The sequence below is a fragment of the Erpetoichthys calabaricus genome, chromosome 4 (genome assembly GCF_900747795.2).
Source record: "Erpetoichthys calabaricus chromosome 4, fErpCal1.3, whole genome shotgun sequence".
NCBI lineage: Eukaryota > Metazoa > Chordata > Cladistia > Polypteriformes > Polypteridae > Erpetoichthys > Erpetoichthys calabaricus.
The window spans coordinates 106,137,717-106,156,854 of record NC_041397.2 but is presented as its reverse complement, the minus strand read 5'-3'; the positions used below and the strand labels follow the sequence as shown (position 1 = coordinate 106,156,854).

At 39.8% G+C, this 19,138-nt stretch overlaps 1 protein-coding gene across 2 annotated transcripts in view; it reads left to right on the top strand.

The window, feature by feature from the left end:
• LOC114650171 (mitochondrial translational release factor 1) overlaps nucleotides 1–2,965 on the top strand; it is a 39,654-nt gene extending 36,689 nt beyond the window's left edge. For both annotated transcript variants that reach the window (XM_028799649.2, XM_028799650.2), the window contains exon 10: nucleotides 2,299–2,965. In XM_028799649.2, the coding sequence (XP_028655482.1) occupies nucleotides 2,299–2,412 (114 nt within the window). In that variant the 3' untranslated portion in view covers nucleotides 2,413–2,965. The remainder of the gene's footprint in view (nucleotides 1–2,298) is intronic.
• The last annotated feature ends 16,173 nt before the right edge of the window (nucleotides 2,966–19,138 follow it).

Genomic DNA, 19,138 nt, shown 5'->3' with positions numbered 1-19,138 from the left:
TGAGGAGCGGGAGTGACCAGAAGAAGGATGGCTCGCCACGGAAGACAGCGGGAATCAGGAGGCTTGGGAGTTGGATTCCCCAGCGTGAGCGTCCTGGCCGTTGGGGGAACCTAAGGCTCGGTCTGGAGAGTGCGGAACTGAAGCTATGTCTTCCTACGAAACTGAATTGAATTAAATAGATTTTAGAATACCATAACATAGAATGCCCTTTCTTCTCTTTGTACCATAATCCATCAGTACAAATTTAGACAGGGCCGATAGATAGATAGATAGATAGATAGATAGACAGACAGACAGACAGACAGACAGACAGACAGACAGACAGACACACACACACACACACACACACACACACTGACTGACTGACTGACTTACTTACTTACTTACTTACTTTATTAATCCCAAGGGGAAATGTGATGTATGCATTCAGTTTGCATTCAGTATGCATTCAGCCGAGTGTTTAATGTAACAGCAGAGTCATTCCAGCCAGAACATGTAGACATTTATGGATACACAAATCACCTGGTAAGCTTACTTAATGTACTTGAACATTCCTATTTAGTTGCACATTTACTTTGATAAAAAGTTATCTTTTAGACAATAAAAAAGAAGTTTATCATTTAACAAACTATTTTAAGATTGTATATGAAGTTTTTCATGATCTGATGGAACTGATGCATTGTTGAATGCGGTAATGATAGTATGAACAAATAATCATAAATTATTTGTCCCAAGGGGAAATTGACCTTTTACATAAGCTCAAGAAATATAGAACAATGATAACAAACACCTCCCCACAAACTGACTTCTGTTTTGGCTGGAGATAAAACAGCAGTCTCAGTGAGGCATTATAAAGGCGTATTGTTGTAATGCTAAAATTTACAGAGTGATTTGCTACATTTATTTGATTTTTTTTTTAATGCCTACATAGACATTGTTTTTACTGTAGTAGACATTCTTTCCCAGCACAATACGTCATCTTGACTTCCAAATCATTTTTTCTCTTTTATTGTCTATTGTTCTACTCCGGAAGACTGTGGGTGTTTTAATATATCCTCTTTAATAAAATCCCTGTGTGCGTCCAGGTGTCCGTGTGTGTGTATCTTCTGGTGAACTGCGCATGCGCGGGGCACGGTGTGATGTGCGATATTACTGTCAGAGAAAGTTAACTGGCGTTTTACGGAAATACAAACCAGTATTACTGTGAGAGGAAATTAAAGGTACACAATACAGTGACGCATATTACAGCCACATACAAGCCAGTATTACTGTCAGAGAAAATTAAAGGCATATTACCGACGCGCACGCCTGTATTACCGCCAGAGAAAATTAAAGGTATATTACGGACGTACAAGCCAGCGGACGTACAAGACAGTATTACTGTTACAGAAAATTAAAGACACACAATACATGGCGGCAGTCCACGAAGAATGGTCAGCTCAGCAAGTAAACATCAACAAAAGAAAGGCTGAAAGACAAAGAAAAATACGACCAACAAAAAGAATGAGGTCAAAGTCCCTTGCCATTTAATATAGACTGTTCCTACTAATGTTTATGCACTACTGTTCTAGCGCCCGTTATTGTAACGGGCTTAATGACTAGTATTTTAATAATATATGTCTCAGAACTCTCACAGGGAGTAGTGCCCTCTTATATTCTATGTCTTCAAAAATCCTGAATGGTATTAAGTGATTTTGGAGGTCACCAGTAAAAGTGGCCAGTTTTTAAAAAGCTATAAATACTTGGTCATGTCACCTTTACAGCAAAGGCTATTAAGTTTTGTCATGCCTTCCTTGTTTATTTAAAACTTCTATTCCATGGCATCCTTTCTTTGCTAGTAGGACGCTGGCTCATGTACCTTCTGGTCATTTAACCTTCTGCTGCTTTGGACGATGTGTAAAAATTATCAAGGGCCTTCTCCCAGTCTGCAGTGTTTTTGCTACATTTTTAGATAGCTGTTTGTCCAGGTGGCACATACTCTTCCACACTCTCACAACTGTGAGATTCAATTGCTTTTATAGCTAGAAACTGAATGCTCTTTTACTTTTGACATACAGTGTGTAATGCCCCATTTGATTGGTTCTGCTGTATTGGTTCCTTCTAATCCATGAGGACTTTTATATTTATAGTTAATATAGACAGATTATGTTTCTAGAGTTTAAGACTCACTTGTGCTAAGTATTTAAATGTTAATAGTTTAAATGAATTTTAAGCATTGTGAGAAATTGCTAATCAGAGAGTGTTTCATTCACTGCAAACTAAATTTATAGTAAATAAAACAAATTGACTTAATTGCAGGAGTTTCTGAGTGGTGGAGAGGTGCTAGAGAAGTTTATAAATGAACTGTTGAAATCTGCAGAAATCGAGGCCCTTCTTGAGCTGGTGAATTATAACAGCACAAAGACACCATAACACAACAGTGACTGAGCGACTGCCATCCCAGTGGAAAAACAGAAGATGAACCTGAGAGATGAGTCTTTTATTTGTGGTAAAACTTCTAGCAGTCAGTGCTGTGTGGGTGAGACTCATTAACCTTTCCTATCAAACATTTATAAATGAAAAATTATTTAAACATTTTCACAGTGCTAGGTTTTCTCTTGTTGAAAAAACTTACTACTGTCATTAGCCAGTGGAAACATGTAGTGTACTGTGTACACCTGAGTAAACCTGAACTTGAAATTGTGTCTCAACAGATTACAGAAATGATAATGTACATTTAAAAATTGTTAAAAACACATTCACTTGCATATGTTCTGTATGTATGTTGCACTTGGTATATGTAATATATATTTATTATGTTTATTCTTTTATTTGGACTGTGTCCTTTATATGTAGCTGATCCTTTCATCTGTTTTCTTAGCCTGATCAGTGGAAAATGTTTGCAGTGTATCCCGTCACACTGCAGTTTCCGAACATTGCTCCAGTGTATCTGCCACAACACTTGTGAAGGAGTGGATGTTTGTGGGATGAAAATATTTTTAAAGTGGTTGTGGAAAAATACTCCTATGATAAAAGTACAGGACTAGTGTGTGAATGGCACAAAACATTTACAAAATTTTCCACAGTGGTATTGTTAGACACAATGATAGCCATAGAGGTCTGCAGCAAAAATTCATGGTCCATAAATTTCATGAAATAGAGAACAATATATTTATAGTAGGGCTGGGAATCAATTTAAAAAAATTTATTGTGTAAGTGTATGTAATTAATCATGATTAATCGCATCTACCATTAAAAAATGTAATTATAAAATTAATACATAAATCATGAAGTACAGTAAATACAGAACGAATCACAAATTTAATGTAGAATCAACACAAAGGAATAAAAAAAAATTAATGCCATAGTTTAAACTTAAATAATGACCTTAAACATGAACTTTTAACAACAATACTACTTGAGCAAGTGCATTTTAGGAAGGTATTCAAATTCAGGTTACAAGTTGAAAAGAAGGCAATAAGAAAACGAGGTGATGTATTAATTGTCAAATTGGTATAGCATGTTAGACACAGATGTGTCAAAGTAAAAGTTTAAACAATCGAAACGACTGCTGACTTTGAATGCACTGCTGAAGACTGATTTAATTGAAAAACTACTCATCTCTTAAATGTACGTACATTAAAACTTGTGTTAAAACTCCATAAATACTATCCTCAGTTGTTCATCACCATCAACGACTTGATAATTATAATATAAACAAGTGTTTTTCAATAGATGAGCCATGGAAATAACAGCAACAGAAAAACGGTTGGAAAACACTGCTGTACCTAAACCTTTGCTCCTGGCACACTAAAAAAGATCTCTGCAGTTGGTATCTCGCTTAAAAACTGACACTGTGCATAACTTGGGTGGTTATGTTGTGTTTTTTGCATAAATTAGCGAAGATACTGTAAACTAGAATAATGGACAGAGATAATCATTACACTTCTCTGTTTCGTAGAATTTTATTATATTAGGGCAGTCAGCACTGTAAGTTACTTGGCAGACCGGCGAGTTAAACACAGAGGTACCAGGGACGCATTTTGGTTTTAGTGCCACTCAAAGATAACTTATTTAACGCTTATATCATATGGCATTGATTCAATCTTGTTACAAAGACATGAAATGAAGAAAAAAAAAAGTGTAATTTTTACCTTTGCAACTTCTCTCTAGAATTGCACCAGAACTGCCATAAACCCCCCACTCCCCTACACCATGTCAGTATGAATAAATCAAGAAAATGAACACCAGTGGTAGATACTGACACATGGCATATCGTTAAGACTTTAAATGAAAATTTTATTTCATAAAACTTTTAAAGGTAGTATATAAATACGATACTATATGTATATGTAATTCTTTAGGCACACACGTTATGTATTTGTATTATTGTTCCATAATGTTCAAAAAAAAAATCCTATGAAAATGCCCTCCTGTCCAAAGCACTGCCTGAGGTGTTTGCCTCGTTGTTGGTCCTGGATGTGACAACGTGTTAAACAGGCCACATTAATTGCAAAAAAAATAACATGCTAACATTCCCAGGCCTAATATATAGTAATTGGCAATCTTACTTGAATGAGAGGATATTCTAATCTTTTATTGCTACACCATAAATAGTGTAAGGGTGGAGTGGTGGCTCTGAGGCTAGGGATTTGCACTGGTAATCGGAAGGTTCAAATCCCGTAAAACGCCAAAAGTGTTTCTACTTCGTTGGGCCCTTGAGCAAGGCTCTTAGCCTGCAATTGCTCAGTCCTGGGTATGAAGTTAATCTGCATCCAGCCCTGCAAGTAGGCCCTCCAACCTGCAGAATTGGCACTCCAGCCAACATAAAAAACCTCACACTGTTCCATTCCATCTGCACTAGTGTGGTGCTGAGGTGTCACCTATTGCACGGCTGCACTCGGGTCCTAATCTGGGATACAGAGTTGGTTTGTAATGTGGTGGGTGCGGCAGTGTGCTGTATCAGCGCCTGCTCCTAACCTCTCTCTCTCTCTCTCTCATAAATAGTCTCCTGACTGGTAGCATCATGGTTTCCAATGAATTAAAAAGCATCACAAACAAAAAAAAAAAAACAAAGAATGTTATTTGCCACTCAGGGCACAAAACCTTTCAGAACGAACGGTGAGCCTCATGAACAGCTGCAGCCTCCAGAATGTCGACCGCTATTGTTTAACGCAGTTAGATTTGTTTAACGGAGTTAGATTTGCTTTTTAAACTTCATAAGGCACTTTTTTGTTTATGATAATATAAGAACTGAAAGATTGGGGGACTAACGGTTTTAATTAAGAACAGACTAAAACATAAAGTACAAATTTAAAAAGTGGAAAAATCATTAATAATTTTACTGGACCCACTAATGTTTCCAACATACAGCAAGAACAAAAATAACTTTTTTATGTATGTGCCTTTATTATTCATGAGCAGAACCCACCATTTCATTAAAAAATAAAATTTGTTTGCCATTAGAAGGCTCAAGTTAACAGGGCATCATTTGTCTATTGTCCGCTTTTGCATCTCCTGACAAGGTCCATTTCAAATGTGTGTTTTAATATAAAGAGGAACAATTTGCTAAAACACATTGCATGGAAGCAACTGGGTCACTGGTGGTTTGTCTACCCATGGATCAGTGGCCACAGTCATATGGCCAGCTTTGTTACAATTACAAATAAAATTTTGTATGCTGATGAGGACTTATATGTGTGTGGCGTGCATTTGAATGCAACAGATTATCATTTACTATTTAAAAAGGAGATGGAAACAGACAGGAAACCATGACACAAACACAAAACGGTGAAATATATTTTAACCAGTATAAAAAAGAGCAAAAATTATTCTTCCTTATAATATCTGTGAAGCACGCAAAATGCTTAACCATTTGTAAAGTCTACTGATGTTTAATTTTACTTTGTCAGCTTTGGGGAACACCAGCACTAAGGTCCACCATGAACTGAATGATGACTTTTGGTAACAAGCACAACACATTCATCACTTCTATCTTACTGCAGTGCTAACTACAGGCTCACCAGCCAGTACTGCATCCATGTCTGCTTTCCTTTGCAGAGATGTGCAGGATCCCTGGTGGTATTTCTAGTATCTGGACTGAACTCTTTCTTTGTTTTTATAAGATAATGAGGGGGATCTTTGAAGCTGGAAGAGCATGGTGTAGATGCTTCCTCAGACGGCCTTTGAGCTGTGGCTCTAGTTACCTTATGGAGTTTGGTGTCCTTATCTGACGATTCTCTAAATGTATTTCCTCCACCTCTCATTTTTCTGCATTATTGACAATGGGCTTGTTTTCTTTTTTATTAAATACCTAAATACATGTCTACAACAAACAAAACAATGCCTTGTAGTTGCAGCTCCCCACAACCCTGAATTCAGTTAAACAAATCTGAGAGTTAATCTCAATATGGATTGCTTAAGGTTGGATAGTAAAGACAGTTTATAATAACTTGGCTAGCTGAGTCTGTGTTTCTTATTATGTTTTATACATTACATGGAGACAGAAAATGGACGTTAAGGCTTGGAGACTTTGCCACACAGATCCTCTACATTTTTAGTATACAGTACAACCATAGTCTTAATGAATACTGTACTGTACTGCTAGTTTGACAAATGGGAGGAACAGTAGGCATAAATGGTAATCTCACTGGTTTAGAGGCAGTTCAAAAATACAAGAGGAATACAAGGACGGTGTAAATGCAAGCAAATATGTCCCTCTATTATATAAAAAAAATCCTGGGACAAGACGAGACTTTTTCAGAGAGATAATTTCAAATCCCGCAAGATGAGACTTTGTGCCAAGAGATTTAACCATGCCCAGGGCCGGAAATAAAAGACAAAAAGTAGAAGACAAAGTAGAACATTGTAAAGAGGTTCAAAAACTTTGGTGCAATAAACATGCAGAGCAGGTTAGAGATAATGAAAGTACTAAAATTCAAAAGTCTCAAAAAACTGATAGTAAAGACTGCATTAGTGCAATCAAATGGAAATTATCCATCCATCCATTGTCCAACCCGCTGAATCCGAACACAGGGTCACGGGGGTCTGCTGGAGCCAAACCAAGCCAACACAGGGCACAAGGCAGGAACCAATCCTGGGCAGAATGGAAATTATTACTTGGTGAAATAACAGAACAGCGAAAAGAGATTGAATATATAGACATAGGTGATATGACAGAAGTGTTCGGCTTTAAAGTTTAAGTCGGAGACATGTAGATTGTCTAATTCGTGTTGCCATCAGGGAAAAGTAGTGTTTTTTCCCAGTGAAGAGGCGTATCTGCGAGAAATAAAAGATTTGTTATTTGGTGAAAGTGAAATCCACAAACACTACAGGCAAAATATCTGAATCTAAAATCTGTTCGTGTTCGCATCATTCAATGCTCAAAACATAGATTTACATGATTCAGGACCATAAGCTATGAGAATCTGTGGTCCCGCAACAATTAAAGTTACTACAAGTTTAATTTCAAAGAAACCACAATTCGGTCAGGTTTATATTTATGATCACGGAGAAGTGATGCAACAGAGTCGAAAGAGTTAAGCGATCTGACGTATTAGAAATTCTACAGCCAATAATGGATGCAAATCCATACATCCAAAAGTATCGCACTTTACACGAAATGTATCTGGAAAACATGGACAAAGAGGTTTTCTTGGATTTCTATATGAATCTGAAATATCAAGGTCACATTTATAATAAACCAACATGTGACGAATTGTTAGTGATAACAGTTTCGAAAGACAGAGATATCAAAGACAGAGTTGATATTCATGTTTATCCAAAACCACAACACAGTTTGTTGCAAGCGGCAGATCCGGGAAATGACTAGTGCGTAGGGCCTGCACAGGGGTTGGCATGCAAAGCAAGTCTTTAAAAACATTATAATGAATAGGTGCTTTTGTCGCCAAGAACTAAAAAACTGAAGTGTCTCCGTCTCAAAGTTAAACAAACGTTAATTTGCCAGTCTTTCTTATGACAGAATTTGTGACCAAATAGTGTAAAATAAAGTGAAAGTGGGGAACCAGCTGCTGCCTGTCAACATCTACATGCTCAGTTAACAGTCCAAGAGGAGCAGAATCGTGCTGAGAAATGATGGCAAGTTTACTGCTGTAAAAAGTCCTCTGTGGTCCAACTGCAGCAGCCTTTATTTTAAACTGAGCAAATGCTGTGCCTGTCACAGACAATGTAACAATCGATGGAATGAATCACTTTACTAAATGTTGCAGATCCAGGCCGTCTGTCTAGCATTGTTTGCAGCAGTTCATTCACACAGTTAAACAGGCTCCAGTGCGTCAACAGGTTGGAATTATGAACACCAGTAAGATAAATAAATAAAAGCTATGGAGCAAATAGTGAGCCAAGCAAGACTCTCTAGAACAAAAGTCCTGTCCTTGTTACTTCACAGTCAATGTAAGGTTTAATGGTGCTTAGCCAAAGTCAATACAGGATTCGAGTGTAGAGAGCCCCCTAAAGGTCTCCTGTCAGATACTGTGCCACGTGCAGCATATTGTTAATAGCAGACAAGTCAGACACAAGAAAGGCACAGTGCAGTTCATGAGGACGTCAAATTACACATCGTAGGCTTGCCTGGCACTACAGAGACAGCAGTAACAAGGCTTGAAACAACTGCCTAGCATCTGAAAAAACACCGGCTCAGATCACATATGTAAAAGTAAAAGTGTTGCACACTGTTGCCTCGACTCCTGATGCCACATTCTACAGCTTCCTACGGGCTGAGATTAGCTCATGAAAACTCACGGCACTTGCACCTCTACTGAGGCTTTGGCCGATGTATGAGTGCACTGAAGCATTTCCACTGGCACTGCGGTTTATGCAGAGGGAAATAGAAAAAAACTATAAGGGGGCCATCGAGTGATCTTATGGTGGATGATGTGCTGGTGTGGAAACAACAGAATGCAAGTTCTCCACAGTCCAGGTGCTGAAAACTTGATGCTGAACCCTAAGAAAAACTGATGTAGAATAAATGAGGCAGTCTGCATTGGACTCCAAGTACAGTACCAATAAAACGTATTCACCCCCTTGGAAGTTTTCACATTTCATTGTTATACAACGCTGAACTCAATCATCAGTACTGTCTTTGATAAAGATTACAGCACAACTCAGTGCTACATTCTGCAAGGTGAAGATCCACGTTTGTGGCAGAGAGGCAACACAAGCAGATTCCTGAAACTGAGTGAGCCATTTGGCACAGAGTTATGTCTTTTTACCCACAATCTCCATGCCCTCTGAAAGGGTGTTTTCCACTGATGGCATAACTGTCAACAGACCTTTCCTACACTCAGTTGAGCTCAATTGTTTTACTGTGCATTCAATATTTGTATTTCTACATATTACTTTTAATAAGCAAATAAACACATCCACCAAATTAAATTGTGCTGGGGAAATTATTTTTCAATTTAAAAGGCATTGATATCGGCTAGTCTTTTTGAAATTAACAGAATATCTCTTGTGGATGCTTCTATATCAAAATTGGTAGACAATTAGACAGGGCAAGCAGGAACTACATGTTCAGGAGATGTTAATTTATTGCAGTGATGTCAATGCTTGCTTCTTCATCACAACTCGGCACAGCATGGGCTACATGATCACAAACCTTCTTTCACTGCACTAAATGATGTTCTCAGAGCTTACCAGTCTTACAATACTGCGATGTGGTAAGGATTGTCTCCTTGCCTCTCAAAATGAACTCACAATGGAAGGTTTACAAGAAGAGTGTTACTCCTTACTACTCCTAGATATGCCCAAAATGAAAAACAAGTGCAGGCACGCATGCATTTTTCTAAACGGTCTCACTGATTCATTTCTTAGATCATCAGTCACTGATCTTCATTCTTAAGAAAACTGTTACTCAGAAGAGGAGTCTGGACTGAGATTTAATACCTCACAGAGGTGGCATCACCACACACCATTCATCAGCAGACCCAAGTGGTCAAGAAGGAGCGTAGCACCTCATATGTGTCTCCATGTATATGGGTGCTGACCCATTGACTACACTGTAGTCATGCACCATGGATTTGAACTTAATATGTGCTGCTACAGGAAGCCAAGGTAGTGATCTGAAGAAAAGAGTGACACATGCCCACCTCGGCTGAGTAAACATCAGATGTGCTGCTGCATTTTGAATTATCTGCAGTGGTTTGGTGAAACATGCCAGTCCTGCCAACAAAGAGTTGCAGAGGTCCAGACATGACAAGACCAAAGCCTGGACCAGGTCTGATCTTGTGGATATTATACAGAATGAATCTGCAAGACCGAGACCACAGCAACTTGGTCTCTGAAGGACAGCTGGCCATCAATCACCACCCCAAGGTTGTGCACCAAGTTGGTGGGGTCTCTTGTGTACCAAGAGATGGGGCGCTGAATAGACTGACAAACTGGGATAAAAAGTTCTGTCTGGAAAGTTGAGCTGGAGACGGTGTTACTTCATCCAGGTTGACATGCAGAGATTCTGGCTGATACCAGAATATAAACGAACGGGTACAGCAATAACTGAGTTCTCGTTAAGGAACTGGGTTGGAACAAAAACCTGCACATACTGCGGCTCACCAGGACCGACATTGCCCACCCCTGTGCTAGACTCAGTGTTGAAGCAATTTGACGATTGGCCGCATCAACAAAAAGATACAACTGTGGTCTCTTTTCTGAAAACGAACACGTCAACAAACTGTTCAGCACCAACTCCTATCCCCATGCCCTACAAAGTGGCAACATTTCTCGGCCCAAAGCTTCCATTTCTATGATTTATGTAAAAGAATCGCAAAAGTGCAGGAACAAGAAGAGATCTGTAATAACTGCACTTTAATGGAATTACGCTAAATCAAAGCGAGCAGTGAAGTTCAGAGCCAGCGAGCAGGCTGGGAGATGCCTGTACGTTCACAGTGCTGCTTCGCTTGGTTACAGTGTGCCTTTATTGATAAGCAAGAAGTACTGTGAGCTGTTAAAAAAAAACTTTAATTTTAGACATCTCCAATACTTTTTGAAAATGGGGAGTGTTTTTGTTAACAGTATTACGCCGACTAGAAAGGCGTACGGTTTAAGCTTAAACTTGTATGTGCGACTTGTACGAAGGCAGCACCTTCCTTCCGTGTTCACATTTTTGTGGAATGAATAGCAATTATTAACATAGATCGTACATTATCTTAATATAGAATACTAAGCGGTTGCCTGCTTAGAATGCTTCTTTGTTCGTTTTTGTGAAAAAGACGTGCAGACTTCTGCTCAGAAATTTATTTAATACGGACGAAGCAAAATCGTCGCCAAAAAAAAAAGTGAAAATGACAAGTGAAACAAATAGGGGAAAGCTTAACCCATCTCCCTGTACACGATCATGTTAAACCATTTTAATTCCAGCAATGTGTTGCTGTGGGCGGGAGCGGCACAAAACCGTTGAGGTGCGGGTGGGAATGGGACAAATGAGGACAGGTGTATGGGGGAGCCGGCGCGCGCGGGTGTAAACAAATCAGTCCTGCGCAGATCTGTAAACCCCACCCCCTTCCTAGCGTTCCACGCGCCTTTTGATCTTCATGACAAGGTATTTTTCTTGAATTTGATAAAACCCTGCACCCGTGCTGGGGAGGTGGTAATTGATGACGTACCTCTACCTTTAAATGCTTATTTTTCAGACGTGATTCTCGGCCTCCAAAGGGTTAGATCCATCAACAGCAACTTAGTTGTTAACATATACATTTTTAAAACTGCATGTTTCTCTCTCTACAATACATCTACTTTGTTGTACAGTACATCTCAAGTAGCCTTCCTCTATCCCCATCTAGTGGCATAACTGCAGAACACATCATGTCCTTCTCCCTATTTAAGGATAGTACTGTAATTACGGTATTGTGGGTTACACATCACAACATTGTAAATTAATATTGAATTATAATGGATTGAGTGTGTTTACACTATACAGTCCTTTGGCCAACGAGGTTCTCGTCTCACATGGACTAGAGGAATGTGAAGAACCTCAGGTGAACAGTAGGTGCTGATGAAGACTGGAGTGGTAAGTCCACTGGAACATTATTTGAACCATCCTTTGCCACACGTTCATTTGATTTGAAAAAGTGGAGAGAATACCATACTTGGTAGGAGGTAAGTGCATGGACAGGTTTCTCTTTGAATTTCCACAGGTTGTGAAAATTCTGGGAGTTCTTTTGTATCATTATTGGATTCCTAATATGCACCTTGTTCCTTTTTCGGAAGTGAGGAGTTGAGCTCCACGTCCAGCATCACCGAACCTTTTCATTTTCCTTTAAAAGGAGGAAACTCTGGAGCAGCATCATCATCCTTGCAGCACAGAGAAGGAAGAGAAAGGGTATTGATTCAGGTTTACATGTTTCTTCCATAAAACTAAAAAGGGAAAACCACTAACAGCAGATGGTGTTGCATACATCTGAAGAAATTCTGAATTAGCAGGTTTCCAGGGTTTTGCTGCTTAAAAGCAGCCTTTGAGAACACAATGAAATCTTTCAATGGCCCTGCCTGCAGTTGGATCGTACATTACAGCACATATGTGTTGTAGTACCGTTGCTTTCAGAAATGCTGCAAAGTCCACAGATGTGAACTAACAGATGGGCATTGTCTGACAAAGGGTACACGGATTTCCAGATCTGCTGAAGACTAAGGTAAGGAAATCTATGACTTGTGGAGAAGAGACAGAAGCAGTGAAGGCAACTTCTTTTCCCTTGCTATGATATTCAGTCAGGGTTAGTACCCATGACAATTCCAGAGAGCTTTTTCAAATGGACCAATTACAACTTTAGCTAGCTTTTCACCAGGTTCAGATGTAAATGGCATAGGTTGTATGGGTGCAGCAAAAAGACTGGCTGTCCTGTCAGATGATTACACAGGTGACAGTTCTTAACTTCAGCTGCAACCAAGTCATCAAACGTGGCCACCAATATACAGTTAGGTCCATAAATATTTGGACAGAGACAACTTTTTTCTAATTTTGGTCCTGTACATTACCACAATGAATTTTAAATGAAACAACTCAGATGCAGTTGAAGTGCAGACTTTCAGCTTTAATTCAGTGGGGTGAACAAAACGATTGCATAAAAATGTGAGACAACTAAAGCATTTTTTTAACACAATCCCTTCATTTCAGGGGCTCAAAAGTAATTGGACAATTGACTCAAAGGCTATTTCATGGGCAGGTGTCGGCAAGTCCGTCTTTATGTCATTATCAATTAAGCAGATAAAAGGCCTGGAGTTGATTTGAGGTGTGGTGCTTGCATGTGGAAGATTTTGCTGTGAACAGAAAACATGCGGTCAAAGGAGCTCTCCATGCATGTGAAAGAAGCCATCCTTAAGCTGCGAAAACAGAAAAAAACCATCCGAGAAATTGCTACAATATTACGAGTGGCAAAATCTACAGTTTGGTACATCCTGAGAAAGAAAGCGAGCACTGGTGAACTCAGCAACGCAAAAAGACCTGGACGTCCACGGAGGACAACAGTGGTGGATGATCGCAGAATCATTTCCATGGTGAAGAGAAACTCCTTCACAACAGTCAACCAAGTGAACAACACTCTCCAGGGGGTAGACGTATCGATATCCAAGTCTACCATAAAGAGAAGACTGCATGAAAGTAAATACAGAGGGTGCACTGCAAGGTGCAAGCCACTCATAAGCCTCAAGAATAGAAAGGCTAGATTGGACTTTGCTAAAGAACATCTAAAAAAGCCAGCACAGTTCTGGAAAACCATTCTTTGGACAGATGAAACCAAGATCAACCTCTACCAGAATGATGGCAAGAAAAAAGTATGGAGAAGGCGTGGAACAGCTCATTATCCAAAGCATACCACATCATCTGTAAAACACAGTGGAGGCAGTGTGATGGCGTGCATGGCTGCCAGTGGCACTGGGACACTAGTGTTTATTGATGATGTGACACAGGACAGAAGCAGCCGAATGAATTCTGAGGTGTTCAGAGACATACTGTCTGCTCAAATCCAGCTAAATGCAGTCAAATTGATTGGGTGGCGTTTCATGATACAGATGGACAATGACCCAAAACATTCAGCCAAAGCAACGCAGGAGTTTATTAAAGCAGAGAAGTGGAAAATTCTTGAATGGCCAAGTCAGTCACCTGATCGTAACCCAATTGAGCATGCATTTCACTTGGTGAAGACTAAACTTCAGACAGAAAGGCCCACAAACAAACCGCAACTGAAAGCCGCTGCAGTAAAGGCCTGGCAGAGCATTAAAAAGGAGGAAACCCAGCATCTGGTGATGTCCACGAGTTCAAGACTTCAGGCTGTCATTGTCAGCAAAGGGTTTTCAACCAAGCATTAGAAATGAACATTTTATTTCCAGTTATTTAATTTGTCCAATTACTTTTGAGCCCCTGAAATGAAGGGATTGTGTTAAAAAAATGCTTTAGTTGCCTCACATTTTTATGCAATCGTTTTGTTCACCCCACTGAATTAAAGCTGAAAGTCTGCACTTCAACTGCATCTGAGTTGTTTCATTTAAAATTCATTGTGGTAATGTACAGAACCAAAATTAGAAAAAAGTTGTCTCTGTCCAAATATTTATGGACCTAACTGTAGCTGAGTGGTGGCTCTGAGGCTAAAGATCTGAACTGGCAATCGGAAGGTTGAAGGTTCGAATCCTGTAAATGCCAAAAGGGACTCTGCTCTGTTGGGCCCTTCAGCAAGGTCCTTAACCTGCTATTGCTGAGCGCTTTGAGTAGTGAGAAAAGCGCTATATAAATGCAAATAATAATTAGCTTCCAAGGATGGGTTTTATTTTGCACAATGCTTTGGTGACGTTCATGAGAGAGTGTACCCAAGTTGTTGCACTGGGAGACAAGAGCAGATTAGACTTGCATCATGGAACACACATTTATTTTATATACTGAATTCATCTGGCAGTTGGAAATATGGGCATATAACAATCTCAAATGCATTTTGAACATGGCCATCCCTGAGTAATATTACTTTGCAGGGTACACAGTGCACTGAAAGATACAGAAGCAGAGGCAAACTCACCTGATGACAGGGCAGTTACGGAAGGAGACAAAATCACCACAACTCAGGTTTATTGTCAGAAACATCCTTAGCAACAATGGGGAGTCAGCAATGTGACTCTGTGACCCAGGACGATGAGTCACAGTATAGTTCAAACACATCAGTAAGAATCCAGGATATGAAAGGAACTGTGTGTTCTACATGGAGAAAGGACTGCTCTGAGCCACTGATCAGATGTGTCAGCAGAAACCACAGACACATTGGAGGCAGACACTTTGGGCTACACCAATGATAGCAAAATTTATGATAAATTTATTATAAGGGGAAAAGCTAAGGAACAAATGCGACTGGAAACGTTAGTTGAAGTTGGAGCATGCAGAAGAGCAATGTGATGCTCCTGACCAGGCTGTATCGCTTGATGACCTAGAAAATTCAGACTCCATTATAACAGCATTTTGATTGTTTCAGCTGTAATCTTGCAATTTTTATGTGTTTAACAACTGCTTAAAGTGTACGATCATGGTCAGCTTGTATTTATCACCACACAGTTAGATCATCCAAGTAGTTAATAACATCTGGCGACCCCTGTAGGACTGTGTTGCATTTCAGCCTGTTTATTTTTTCCTGGTTTTTATTTATTTGTTGTTTTATTGCCTTCTTTGTTGTTTTTGAAATATTCTTTAACCATTTTTCAGTTATTTCTATGGTATTTGTTTATGATTTAACAACATGTACTGTCTCTTTAAATGTCCTGACATTTCATGTGCTGATGTCATTGCTGTTATCTTGGGAGTTCTTTGTGAGTTTTACCTTTACAATACACATTTGGCACATTGTATTAATATTAATCCCCGAGAGGAAATTGTCATTTCGCGTGACCTTTAGCAGTCAGAGCACAGGGTCAGCCATTATACAGAATCCCTGGAGCAATTTTCTAGTTAAGGGCCTTTTTTAAGGGCCCAACAGAGTAGGAACCCTTCTGGCAGTAACAGGATTTGAACCGCCAACCTTCCAGCACTGGTCCTTAAATGAGCTGCATCATTTTTTGCCACCTTAATTCTCACAATCTTTTGTTAAGCCGCAGTTGACTGTGTTGTTTAATGTTCCATGTCAAATTAGACCTCCTTAATTTTTACTGTTTTGTGAAAAGATGCCTTTGTTAAACTCCAGCCGAGTTTCGCTGTGGGTACTTGGGTCAAATAAACAATGTTATCAAACACACAGTAGTGGACAGTACGTACAGTGACATAAAAAAAATCGGTTCACTTTTTTTCATTGTACATTTTTACAAATAAACATGTAACTGGCAGTGATCTAATCTTCATCAGGTATTATACTGGTAAGTTACTTGCCTCAATGTATGTCATAATATACAGAAAGCAAATCTAAAAAAATGAAGTCCAGCTTCAACTTTTATGTTAATTAAGAAGCTAAATAATGTCAAATGCTGCTGATCAAGTGGTCTTGTTGAATACTGCCACCACAGAACCTTCTTTCACAACCTTTGAAACTTTTCAGATTATAATCACACTTTACACAGACATGTCTGCAATGATGTTTGAGAAGTGAATTTAGCTGCTTATCAGTGTAGTCAGGAATTGTAAGCATCTTTCTCTAATAAGGATTATTTACCGAGAACAACAGATGTGTCCCAGCATATTCACTGAAATGTTAACCATTATAGTGCTCTGAGATATACTGTAAAGCCTCTAAAAGCATGCCCAGTGCCTATTAATTAACACAGTCATGTGCCAAGTTTGCCAATGAATTTGACAAGTACAGTCACATTGGGCTAGGCAAAAGTCAACTTCAGTTTAACAACGGGGGTCTCTCCTTTTTTTTTAAAATTGTAAACATTAGGGTGGCCCATTAAACATCACAGTAAACCCTAATCATTAGATATGGGAGTGTGCCAACTCTGCCAGTAAATTCAACCCAAGCACCCACGCTGGGCAAAACTCAGCTGCAATATAACAAAGAAGTCTTTTTTTTAAACTGTGAAAATTAGGGTGGCCCAAAATGATTTACCTCTTTACAGTGCTCATTATAATATCACAGTAATCCAGTATATTTGCTATAGGAGTGTGCCAACTTTGCCCGTCAATCTGACCCCAGGTACCCATGTTGGGCTGAGCAAAACACAACTGTAATTTAATAAAACGTCTGTCTTTTCTCAAAACTTTGAAAATAAAGGTGTCTCAATGTCCAATACCAAAGAAGCCAGCCTTCTTTCAAAACTATGAAAATGAGGATGGTTCTCTTACAGTGCCCATTAAACATCATGGTAACTCCTATTCATTGGTTATGGCCGTTCCAACTTGCCAGTCAATTTGACCCATGTACCCCAGTTGGGCCAGGCAAAACTCACATCTCAATAGCAATTTAACGGTGGTGCAGTGGTAGCGCTGCTGCCTTACAGTTAGGAGACCTGGGTTCGCTTCCCGGGTCCTCTCTGCGTGGAGTTTGCATCTTCTCCCCGTGTCTGCGTGGGTTTCCTCCGGGTGCTCCGGTTTCCTCTCACAGTCCAAAGACATGCAGGTTAGGTGGATTGGCGATTCTAAATTGGCCCTAGTGTGTGCTTGGTGTGTGGGTGTGTTTGTGTGTGTCCTGCGGTGGGTTGGCACCCTGCCCGGGATTGGTTCCTGCCTTGTGCCCTGTGTTGGCTGGGATTGGCTCCAGCAGACCCCCGTGACCCTGTGTTCATATTCAGCAGGTTGGAAAATGGATGGATGGACTTGATTTCACACTTTACATTGCCCACTGAACATTATAGTCCCGTTTGCTGCTATTAATAAAGTATCTATCTATCTATCTATCTATCTATCTATCTATCTATCTATCTATCTATCTATCTATCTATCTATCTATTTCTGCACAAATATACATTTATTATTTCTCTATCTATTGATTGTATTATTTGCCCTGTGAGTATGTATGTTTGTTTTTATATTTCTACTGCTGTATGACTCTAAATCTCCCTTGGGTTTAATAAAGTTTATTTCATTTAATCTAATCTAATTAAATATAGGGCCATGCCAACTTTGCAAGTCAATTTGACTCATGTATATGTGTTAGGCTGCAATGTAACAAAGGAGTGGGTCATTTTTTAAGATGTGAAAATTACAGTGGCTCAATATGATTTCTGCCTTTAAAATACTCAGTAAACATCATAGTCACAATTATCAGATAAGGGAGCATGCCAACTTTGCCAGTCAATTTGACCCAGGTACCTGTGTTGGGCAATTAAAACTCAACTGCAATTTAACAAAGTCATCTCTCTTGTCACAAAACTGTGAAAATTAAAGTGATCCAGCATACTGTAATTCATTTGTACCCATGCAGGTCCAAAATGTAGTATAATTATTTAAAAAAAAGATCAATTTTAATTATGCAAATTAATATATACTTTGAAGAATATTTTGTTTTGTTGTTTGACAGAACTTAGGTTGAACTATATTTGTTCCCATGGGGAAATTTCACTTTTTACAGAAGGTCAATAATAAACACATAAAATGAGTGTATTATGACACACAACAAATATAAACTAGAATGAAGACAGATAGATAGATACTTTATTAATCCCAATGGGAAATTCACAAATAATTGTGAATTATTTAATTAAATACCCCTCCTTTAACCGCCACCTTATCGTGGTGGAGGGGTTTGCGTGTCCCAATGATCCTAGGAGCTCTGTTGTCCGGGGCTTTATGCCCCTGGTAGGGCCACCCAAGGCAAACTGGTCCTAGGTGAGGGATGAGACAAAGAGCGGTTCAAACCTTCTATGATGAATGAAAACTTTGGACGCCGTTTTCCCTTGCCTGGACGCGGGTCACCGGGGCCCCACTCTGGAGCCAGGCCTGGAGGTGGGGCTCGATGGCGAGCGCCTGGTGGCCGGGCCTGCACCCATGGGGCTCGGCCGGGCGCAGCCCGAAGAGGCAACGTGGGTCCCCCTTCCCATGGGCTCACCACCTATGGGAGGGGCCAAGGAGGTCGGGTGCAGTGTGAGTTGGGTGGTGGCCGAAGGCGGGGACCTTGGCGGTCCGATCCTCGGCTACAGAAGCTGGCTCTTGGGACGTGGAATGTCACCTCTCTGAAGGGGAAGGAGCCTGAGCTAGTGCGCGAAGTTGAGAGGTTCCGGCTAGATATAGTCGGACTCACCTCGACGC